An 11,024-nucleotide genomic window follows, 5' to 3' on the forward strand; every position below is an offset into this window, starting at 1 on the left:
TTCATAAAGGTTAAGGGGGTCAGCGCCTTTTATTACCAGTCTGAGTGCATCCAGCTTGATGGGGCCGGCATGCAAATGGAACGTCTCTCGCTGTGTTCCACGCACACAATCAGACAGACAGAGCGTGCACGTCTCAGCAGGGGGGAGGTAGGTAGAGGAGGGGGTGAAGACACGGGGGTGTGGGTGTGTGTGGTGCATGTGTGTGTGTGTGGGAGGGCATGTATAGTGCGTTTGTGTTTGTGTCTGCTTGCGTCCGTGCGTGTGTGGGTGTTTGCACCTGTGTATGTGTGTGCATGTATGGTGCCTGTAAGGGTGTGGGTGTGTGCATATGTGTGTGTGTTTGCATGTGTGTGTATAAGTGTGCATCCATGGTGCCTGTGTGTGGGTCAGCGCATGTCTGTGTGTGCGTATGTATGGGGCCAGTGTGGGTGTGTGCATATGTGTGTGTGTGTGTGTGTGTGTGTGTTTAACTGCTCCCGACACCTTCCATGTAGGACCACACCACTGCTGCCCTGTTAATTAGACGCTGTGACAGTGACCTCTTTAGTAAATGACCATTCTGATGTGTGCTTTCTGGCAATTAATATTTTGTTAATGTTCATGTTTTATTATACAGACAGCTTTGACCTAAGACAGCGTGTCACTAAGGCCTATTACAGTATGTGTAGGTTTCTATCTTGCATTGTTTTATAGGTTGGATGTATTAACATAAATGTTATGGTAAAATCATATGATTGTGGTTTGCAGAAGAATGTGTCAAAGAATTCATGAGCTTACAGCCTGGGCTGGTATAATTAAAAAGCAACTAATTTAGGTTAAATAAATATCATATGAACAATGTATCTACACTAACCTATAAGCACTAAACTCTTTGGGTGCTGAATGGCACCCTCTGCTGGACGTTGAAGAGAAAGTGTCTGTGTCTGTCTGGTCAATTTCAAGAAGTAAAGTTGTGTTGATTTCAATTTCACAATATAACTCTTTTCAAAGCAGCATACATAAAGCTTCCGAAAATAGCTTGTGTTATATAATAGCTACATTTCCAAGTGTAATAGCAAAATATTTGTTGAGTACTTTAATGGAGATGCAGAACAAAGAGTTTGAATTGAATGACCAAACATGCAGAAATCATATATCTTCTATCATTAAATACAGTAAATAATACAATAAAATATGACGTGTTTCATGAATTAATTTAGAAATTGCGCCATTCCTAAAACATGAACGATCCAATGTTCCCAGTGAGAACGACATTAGCAAACACAACATGTCCCAAACTGAGATCATAAACACACAGCCGGTCAGTCAGTGTAGCGATGCTAATGTTCTCCCAAACCAGTTGTTGTGGAATTATTCATCAGGATTATAATTCTCCTCAGAAGGCCACAGTTCCGCCCTCTGTCTGAGCGCTGCAGGTTCAGGATGAATGGGTTTCTGCTCAGTATTGAGTCTGAAACTCCCACCTCCCACCGGTCAGAGGAGTCTCTTTAACCGTTAGAAACCACTGAACACGATGAGACCTGACGAATGACCAGAGGCTTTGGGCCCTGGATTATTGGTAACAACCACTCTACTCGTCAACACTAATGGGGGTCAATTGTCTGGGAGATATTTCATGTTTGCAAGTAGTTTCAGCAATGAAGAAAAATAAATGAGTTGGCTTTCTACAGCATTTCTAAACATAGAAAACCGCTGTGATGGTCGTTTCAAATACTGATTGTGTTAAATGCTCTACACAGGTATAATCATGTTATGTTTCAACACATCTTTAGTACATCTTTAGTAGTAAAACAAAGCAATGTTATCCTCTAGTTCTAAGTCACTAGTTTAAACTATCGATGATGACCCATAGTTTGATGAGTTTGAGTTCAAACTATTACTATTATTTATTATTATTATTATTATTATTATTATTATTATTATTATTATTATTATTATTAAATGTGTGTAGTACCGTAGCGTACAGTTTATGGTGTTGCCTGACCACAGCTCTGAACTGTGTAGAAGGAAGTCAACATATGTGGGCAAACACAGAAGTGAGTGTAAGATAGTAAGGAAACGTGACACCAGGGGTCGGTCTGGGTCAAGTGCCCAGTGAGCATGTGGTGTCCTTGCTGGTGTCCTTGCGATGGCATGTGTTCCCTAACTGGGAAGTTGAACTGGGAAGACTGGTAACAATGTTACACTGAATCGGAGGACATTTGGGGAATAAATAAGAAACAAATGCTCATGACACACTATGTGTTCCTGGGTCCTTGAGCTTTTGTCTTTGGGGATTGTACTTGAGACAGTGATTCAGGAACCAAGCTGTTCAGACTGTGGGCTATAAACTCTGGATTGGAAGCGTAGGATGAATAAGTAAAGCAAGATAGTACCTGAGTGTACCTTTACCTGCATCTGTTGAACAGGAAGACAAGTCCTATATTGGCTACATGTCGGTCTAAATTGTGATCTAACTGTTCTCTGACTGCATATGCTTATGAGCATACAACGCATGTATGCCTGGTCATTTCATTGACATCTGCAATGGCAAGTGGGCAAATGCACGGACAAGAACAAAATAACAACGAAACATAACAACACAACAATAGAGAATATAATGACACAACACAACCCAAATCAACAGTTTAATGCCCCAACCATAAAAACCTATACAAAGAAAGATATAGGCCAATATAGGACATATATATATGTCCTTGATTTTAAAATGTTTTAAAGTTTAGGTAAATAAATAAACGATTCATTAAATCCTGACTAATTATTCTTGCAATATAAGACTGAAATGTCTATGAACAGTTCGTTCTGTCTAATAAAGTTATTCAGAATGACCTTTCCCTGTCATCATCCGGGAGACTTCAAACGTCACTTCGCGCATGCGTAGACGGACACTGTGGAACGACCTCTGCACAGTCGGTGAGTTGAATGGCACTTTCTATCCGAGGGCAATACTTGTAAATCCTCATTCATCCTCTGTTCCTATCGAGCCCTGCTTCATCCAAGCGGTAAAGGCGAGCCTACAACACATAGATGCACACTCCGCTGCCTTTATTTCACGGATACAGCATTTGAACAAACATTTGACCTTACTTCTGTCTTGTCTTCATTCACAGAAATACCCGGGCTTCTACCTTACTGGTTAATACTACCTACACAGAAACATGTACGCCTGTGCGAAATTCGTCTCCACGCCAGCTCTGGTGAGTCTAATAATATTGTTTTACGTATTAATTCAATAGTTTGGCCATCGAGTCGCTACGTGTCAATCAGTGTGAGGGCCTCCGGTTGAACTTGAGTGCTGCAGAAGGGTGTCTGCAGGCTAGGCCAGAATGCTAACTGTCAGCTAGCATGTCGGCCTTTCTATGGTATTTAATGTGCATTGTGTGTTACCTTGTACACAATAGGTTTTGTGTTTGGTTAAATTGCATGCAGTAATGTCCGCAGAGGTGTGTTGAGTGTAGCTTTAGCTCGGCAGGGTGTCTGTAGCTAAGGTCACCTAACGTCCTAGTCTACTGGTGCAAAGTTCATCCGGTTTGCTGGAGGTTATTGCACACAATGCAGCTGTCAGGTTTTCATTCATCATTCATTCATGTGTTCATTTATTTATTACTGTTTAACTGCTGCCCTTGTCAAATCTGCAGCAATTTAAGCTAGCTAGCATTATACTTTCCCAAATGCAAGTGTCATGCCCTTTAGCATTCAAGTGTCAAAGTCTGGGCTTGCCACTGTTATCTACTATAGTTGGCAATTCACAAATCCATCTTCTAATAATGTTAGCCTTGTAATGGAGATGACAATGTCATTTAAAACACTTAATGACAAAGGGAGTCAATCGTGCCCCCAGACTAACCGCATTTACAATGAGACATGTCAAGCATGTCATTTTGTATTAATCGTTTCTTACAGCATTGCTTACGATTAAATACGACTGTTTTTAACTTATTCCTCCCTGTCTTGCCCTACAGCTGCGCGCTGGCTCCCGCGCTCTGTGCAGACCCCTCTCTGCCTCCGTGGTCTCCAGGCCTGAGTTGAAAACAGAGGTAAGTCACCCTCACGCCCTCTTGCAAACGCATACAAGTACTTAGGCTTTTTTTCCCACTGCATAGCCGATGCACACATTTTGCACCATCAATTCCCGCATAGTACCACATCATCAATGTCTCATTTTATTTTTTTCTCTTCCCTTTGCAGAGCACCTCCGCCCTGCTACCCGGGTCCCCCCTAAGCATGGCCATGAGGAGCTTCCAGACCAGCGCGGTGAGCAGAGACATCGACACGGCCGCCAAGTTCATCGGCGCCGGCGCTGCCACCGTCGGAGTGGCTGGATCCGGGGCCGGGATCGGAACTGTATTCGGAAGTCTGATCATCGGCTACGCCAGGTGAGCTCCCCCTCCTTCCAGAACTTCTTGTCAGACTCTGGATGTTCCAGAACGTCTTGTTGGCTCAGGATGTTGCGCAAAGTTCCCGAACTTCTTATCCTACTCGGATCCTCCGGAACTTCTTGTCCGATTCGGGACGTTCCGGAACGTTTTGTTGGCTCGGGATGTTTCGGAACTTCATGTCTGTCTCTGGAATGTCGAACTGTCGCAGGTTGTCTGACTCTGGTTGTTTTCAGGCTGCAAAAGTACTGACGCAGGACTTTCCTGGAGTCTGTTTTTCCTCACCTTGCCTGTCTTTGTTGTTTTTCCAGGAACCCATCCCTGAAACAGCAGCTGTTCTCCTACGCCATCCTGGGATTCGCCCTGTCCGAAGCCATGGGTCTCTTCTGTTTGATGGTCGCTTTCCTCATTCTGTTCGCTATGTAAACCTCTGCTGTCCCGGATCCCTTTAATTACATATGTGGCTACCAATATTGTTCCTGTGTCGGTGTCATGGACATGTACATTTTGAAGTCTGTTGGACGCCGTCAAAATAATCAGAACATGTATTGTAAAAAATGTATGAAAATTACACTATTAAAATGCATGTATTTGGCTATTTAACAAATGGAAGTACATTTTGTATGTCAGTATTCATGCAACAGCAGTGAGGGAGTCATTCCCAGAGTGTCGCTTAGCATGGGTTGCTTAATGTGAGTCCACTGGTGGGTGTTCATGCTAGCTTTACGGGTCCATATTGCTTTCTCTGAATCAATCCACAGTACTGTGAAGTAGTCTGCAACCACGTGCTGGCTTTTGTAAATGGCGATAAATAAACATGGAACAGTTTAATGGTGCTAAAAATTGTTTCAATATTGTTTCTTTGCTAAAGAACACAGCCATTAGCATTGCATCTACTGCGCTAATGGCTGAACAGCAGCTCACGTGATATTGGCACTCAATTGGTCTACTTTATTTATGGGTTTAGCAAAAATGAGGTGGTTATATTTCTAAAGCATCATGTTATGAGAAACATTCAGAAGTTATTGAGCATGATTGAATTATGCTGATACATATATGGCAATGGTTGCCAATTAACTCTCTTGCCTAAGGTAACACGGTTTCTTGAAACGGAGCAATTTATTGTAAATCAGAAATAGTAAGCCGGTCCCCTTCATCAATGACGTCACCCTGACGTCCACGGAAAACCTCTGGCACCTCTCGCGATATTTCACCACAGATGGGATTTTGATATCAAGGGCTGTGCCTGTGGGGTAAGTGTAAATAAACTGACAGCTATTCACACCAAAGTTATCTTAATTATATAATTCTAAGTGACCAAATGAGCATAATTCCACCATGTTTTCATTCCATCCAATGTTCCCATCATCGTGTCAGTAATATTTAGCGCTAACATGGCGACCGGGGCTGAAACAGCCGCACCGTGTTGATAAGAATCAGGGATAATTCATATTACCATTAAAACTATACGATACATTTCACTACGGGTTCACTATGAACGTAGCGTATCTGGCTGTTCGTTTATTATACACGGGTCACATTCACCATTGTTATTAGACTGAACAATGAGCGGTGTTCACTGAGCTGCTGCAGAACCAAAACAAAGCACCGCCCATGTCCACCTCTGCGGTGTGCAGCTTTGCGTTATTAAACCTATTACACCTGTTAACAGTTAATATGACCTGGCGTCAGGAGCATGTCTGTTCCCTTTGTTAAATAGTAGCCTGTGCTTTTCTCATTCAGGTGTAACTTATTTAACATAGCTCCATCCTTTATAGGGGTCCAGCTTGCCTTGCTACAACAGCTACACTGAGACAGCCACTATAGTGTACCACTGAGAAGACCGCTGGGTGGGTGGGTGTAAAGAGCAGATGATTTAAAGCGTGATGTTTCCCCTGTTTTATTCAAGGTTGAAATAACAGGAATTTCTTAATATGAGTGATGATAAACCTTTCCTATGCACGGCTCCTGGGTGTGGCCAGGTAGGCAACTTCTCAAAAATGATTATGAACAAATTGTAATTGGTTACAGTTACATAGACCTGGGCAGCCTAAGCATTTCTTAAACTGTTCTGCAGAGATTTACAAATGAAGACCACCTCGCTGTCCATAAACACAAACATGAGATGACCCTCAAGTTTGGTCCAGCAAGGAACGACAGTGTCATTGTTGCTGGCAAGTAAAACGTATTTAACACTAAGATGCTTTGATTTGTTGGTGTTTTGTTGTTGTTGTGTATAATGACGTAGTTGTTCTCTTCCAGACCAAACTCCAACACCCACACGCTTCCTGAAGAACTGCGAGGAAGTGGGTCTCTTCAACGAGCTGGCCAGCCCTTTTGAACATGACTTCAAGAAAGTCTCAGATTATGACATTAAAAAGGTTATTATTGTCACTGGTGTTGTCTTGGAGCCCAGATCCCAGATGACATTAAATACTTTTGTTCTATTGTGTTTATTTATAAAGTTTATCTATTCATGCTATATGTCATGTAGATGCCGCTGGATTTGTCGCCACTGGCCACACCGATAATGCGAGGCAAAATGGAGGACAACACAGACATGGAGGTACACAGAGTCAGTCCTCTGCCCCATCCTGAGTCCACCACTAATGACGACCAGGTAACAGCTTTCATAATAAAGAATTAATTAAAGGTCTAATCCAGATGTACCTCCGGTCTGTTAAGCTTTCTGCTGGGAAACATCGTGCTGGGCTGGAATGATTTCAATTCAAAATCTATTTGTTTTTTATCATTTGAAACTGTGTAATGAAACGTAACCTGTATAAACCTGTATTTTTGTGTTTTCACACACACACACACACACACGCACACACGCAGTCACAGCAGTCCAACTTCAAGTTTGACCCAACGGACAAGAAACAATCTGTATTTGGTTGGGTGTATTCACACTGTTTATCTGAATGTGCTAAGCTTTGTATATTGTGGTCCGAAATCCAACCCAAAATCAATTTGGCTCATCCAAATTGTAATTGTTATTGAATAAATGGTGTATTTTTACACCCTGTGCCACTCCTATGTTACAAATAGAAGGGTCCTTGTCTGTAGTTTCCAGCACCCTGTGCCAAAAGAGCAACATATGCAATAGTAATTGCTCTGCACACATTATTTATGTACTGGAATACATGAATGAGCATTTGTTTCTTTTAAGTCTCACTTTTAATCTTTGAAAACATGTAACAGAGAACAGAAGCAGTAGAAAGAATTAACTGTTTCTATCAAAGGGTGAGTTTAACCTAAATTATCAGCAAACAGCAAAAACAAACATATCCACTCAACCTCTAGTGAACCTGTCTTAGCTTCTGTGTGATGAGTGAGTTCTGAGCGTGACCTCACAAAAAATATTATTTGAGCTAAAACACAGTGGAACTGAGCTCAGTGGGTTATACCAAGTTACGCTCCACGTATTGGAGCGATGACGGAATGCCTTCAAATCACACTGAAAATAACTGAATTAATAGACTGCATTAGGGTTTGAGCTGGGATTATGTTTCTTTTGGGCAAACTCACTCTTTAATAAGCTCTGCGATGATGATCCTATGTTTGTATTGAACACATAACTTAGCTCAGGCCTCGTATGGTGTTTTCAGGAATTATCCTTGCAGCCAACACCCACTATAGTGCATCCGGCCTCCCTCCACGTCCCCAATATACTGCTAGCAACGTCAGACGCTAATGTTGTAACACAGCAAGCACTCCCATCGCCAACCTCTAGCTCTGTTATTACGCCCGTCCCCTCCACTAATAGGCCTGTAGTGTAAGTAACTCAACGTCACATTCTAAACTTCATAGATACATTTTCCGCTTAATTCAGTTGTGTCCTTGTTTTTGCTTTTATTTTGTGCGGTTTTGTTTTGGTGATCCTTATTTCACATGGCATATCAGTTGTGTTGTGTTGCTGTTTGTTTGCATTCACATCTGATTTTGTTATCTATTATTTGCGTATATATGTGACGTAGAAAATAACAGTAGGCCTGTTTAGGCGGAGTAGTATCAATACTGCATGAAACATTTAGAGATTGACAATTTTTCTTTGGCTTAAAGTTAGTTTCTTAAGTATTACATGATTAAGTCAATGTATATGTATTTTGAAACGACACATTCGTAAAATGTTGTTTTGTCCATCGACTTTCCTTGTGTTTTTTAAGTACCGTACTGTGTAATAATAATAGTAATTATTGTGATGGGTGTCTCACCAGCAGATCCTCTCTTCTCTCCCCAGTCCAGAGGGGTGTTCCACAAAGCCGGTTTTATCACTTACCCAGCTAAGTTAACCCAGGGTTAGCGGCAACCCTAGGTTTTCCGTTCCAAAATGACCACGGCATGTAAGTTGCTATGGAAACATATGCTCTCAATCAAACCTGGTCGGAGCAGGTTTTGCGCAGGTTAAGTTTGGAAGATAACCCGGTTTTGCTCAGAGTAGGCTATTTAAACCCACGTTTATCGCAGCTTTTACGTGTTCGCCTATTGATATCGGAGCGCAAATAATTTGTGCAATTCACAGAGAGATTAATTAGACCACGGCTCGACATATTGTCCTTTCCGGATGACTTTTTGCTGGAGAGATATAGTTTTTCACGTGATTCTTTGATATAGGCCTATTTAAATAGCCTTCTCCAACCCTACATTGCAAATGTTAGGTAAATCGTGGATCTGCCCTCAGTTCACTACAAACAATTTGCATAGCTTTCCGTTTTTTTGCGACGGGTAGCTTTTTGTACAGTGTAGGAGATGCTGAGCACATAGGCAAAGCTACCGTCTGCCGCTCAGTGCGTCTGTCTTGCGCTGAAGCGGTTGTTGCGTAACTTCATGGAGTTTCACCAACTTGCAGGTCAGCATTATCTACTTTAAGTGTTCCCAAATGGCTCCGAAATTATCCTTGTTGACTTTTCATCTGGGTGTTATATTTCAGGATTTCCTAATGTAATTGGGTGCATTGATGGCACACATCCAATGTGAGCAATACATTTCAACAGGGTGCGTTGCATTATGAACATATCATAGACCTCATATAATTGTTGTGCTTGTGCAAGATAGCTCAAAGTTTGTATTTGATCGCAGGGCAATTCGATGGGGATCTCCTAGGAGATCGAGGGTATCAATGCCTCCCGACGCTCATCACCCCGTACCCTAATCCCGCTCCTGGACCACAGACAACATTTAACCTGGCACACAGCAGAACCCGCGTTAAGATTGAAAATACATTCTGGATATTGAAGTCCAGATTCCAATGCCTACGTGGACTAAGAGTTTGTCCGGAACGGGCATGCGATGTAATTGTTGCATGCGCCGTCCTCCACAATAGCCACTCTGCGCAAAGAGATGCCTCCCCACTTTACCCGTTCCTCGAGGAGGAACACATTCGCAAATGTTTGTAAGGGCTGACAAAGGATGCGAGACCACATTTGCAGAAATCATTTAAATAAAAAAAAATTAAAAAAACACTTTTCTTCCATCATTTTTATTCTTTAGTTGCTGAGGGAGGAAAAAGAATAATTAGTACCTTGATCGGTAAAATATGCGGCCCGTTTCGCCATTTTGATCAGGATTTCCATGATCCATACATCACGTCTTTATAGGTTTGCCGTGAACGCGCACAACCCTGTGTTAACCAACCCCGTGTTGATTGAACTAATTCATAACCGGTGCTGTGGAACCGACAGCTCTGGGTTAGTCGGCACAGGATCGGACAACCTAGAGTTCAGCGTTAACTCTGTGTTTGTTAAACCTCCGTTCTTGGAACACCCCTCAGCTCCGTTCCCCGTGCTCCTTCAGCTGAACCACACCCAGACCCGGCCCGCCATCCCAGCGTCCGTCACAAGCTCCACCTTACACATCCCAGCTACCGCCCCGGTGTGTGTCCCTTGCAGTTATCCTGGGCTTTCTCTGTCGACTTAGTAACGCTGAGCAACATGACTATGTACTAACATCGTTTTGGTGCTTTGATTGAAAACCTGTGTTATTAGTTCATTACCATTGACCTTTAGTGGCATGCAGTGCGGTGCAGTCACTCCAAGACTGTAACAGATCAGAGTAATTTCCACTATCCTTATGCTCTCGTGATGTACAAATGTCACACATTGTCGGTGCTTAGTGACAGAACATTCTGTCACACAGTCGCATATTCCGAGATATCGTAATATTCCGATATCTTGAAATATTCAGAGATATCGGAATATTCATGATTTTCAAGCCCCAGCTCCTAGCATTCCCATCGGAATCAGCTGAAAGTGGGGGGGAACCCACGTACTGATGTAGCTGTGGTTCAGCGTGGCACGGATGCCACAGCCGACTGCTCGCCAGTTATCCCCTCGCAGACCAGAAACACGTTCCACCACAGAGCGCAGCAAAACTCAGATCCTCCCGTTGTATTCTATAATGTTTAGCCTTGTGTCTTAACACCGTAATGAAGGCGTATCCCGTTTTGTTTCTGCGTTTGTTTTGGTCGTTCCTTAACTCCCACCGTGGTAGCCTGTCTCGTCGGCAGGCTGCTGGTTGTCTGCCTGGAACACTGGGCAGCAGATGATTATGTGCTGATAGCGGCACAGCGGGGAAAACAAGGGAAAACTGTTCTCTACCTCCCTGGTCTGTGGGGATTGAGGAAGCCACTGACAAGGAGAGAGAGAGAGA

At 42.8% G+C, this 11,024-nt stretch overlaps 2 protein-coding genes across 3 annotated transcripts in view; both read left to right on the forward strand.

Annotated features, from left to right (window-relative positions):
* The first annotated feature begins 2,844 nt into the window (after positions 1-2,844).
* atp5mc3a (ATP synthase membrane subunit c locus 3a) lies at positions 2,845-4,983 on the forward strand. Of its 2 annotated transcripts, none has more exons than XM_084478484.1 (5): positions 2,845-2,913; positions 3,111-3,197; positions 3,963-4,037; positions 4,189-4,376; positions 4,688-4,983. In XM_084478484.1, the coding sequence occupies exons 2-5, from the start codon at positions 3,159-3,161 to the stop codon at positions 4,800-4,802; spliced, it is 417 nt and encodes a 138-aa protein (XP_084334610.1). In that variant the 5' UTR covers positions 2,845-2,913; positions 3,111-3,158; the 3' UTR covers positions 4,803-4,983. The 2 variants fall into 2 exon arrangements, with proteins under 2 accessions (XP_084334610.1, XP_084334611.1); XM_084478485.1 differs by having other exon boundaries at positions 2,891-3,002.
* A 1,268-nt stretch (positions 4,984-6,251) lies between these two features.
* The window catches only part of atf2 (activating transcription factor 2), a 16,052-nt gene continuing 11,279 nt past the window's right edge, over positions 6,252-11,024 (forward strand). The window contains exons 1-6 of the mRNA XM_084478943.1: positions 6,252-6,358; positions 6,454-6,550; positions 6,639-6,757; positions 6,871-6,996; positions 7,985-8,146; positions 9,945-10,247. Of these exons, the coding sequence (XP_084335069.1) occupies positions 6,311-6,358; positions 6,454-6,550; positions 6,639-6,757; positions 6,871-6,996; positions 7,985-8,146; positions 9,945-10,247 (855 nt within the window). The 5' untranslated portion in view covers positions 6,252-6,310. The remainder of the gene's footprint in view (positions 6,359-6,453; positions 6,551-6,638; positions 6,758-6,870; positions 6,997-7,984; positions 8,147-9,944; positions 10,248-11,024) is intronic.

This window comes from Micromesistius poutassou (assembly GCF_964030765.1).
Source record: "Micromesistius poutassou genome assembly, chromosome: 14".
Lineage (NCBI taxonomy): Eukaryota > Metazoa > Chordata > Actinopteri > Gadiformes > Gadidae > Micromesistius > Micromesistius poutassou.

Excerpts from the sequence above, each read along its gene's own strand:
- atp5mc3a (XM_084478484.1), top strand. The coding sequence starts at position 3,159 with ATGTACGCCTGTGCGAAATTCGTCTCCACGCCAGCTCTG. Across the intron at positions 3,198-3,962 it reads TCGTCTCCACGCCAGCTCTG|CTGCGCGCTGGCTCCCGCGC; the intron begins GTGAGTCTAATA and ends CTTGCCCTACAG. Across the intron at positions 4,038-4,188 it reads GGCCTGAGTTGAAAACAGAG|AGCACCTCCGCCCTGCTACC; the intron begins GTAAGTCACCCT and ends TTCCCTTTGCAG.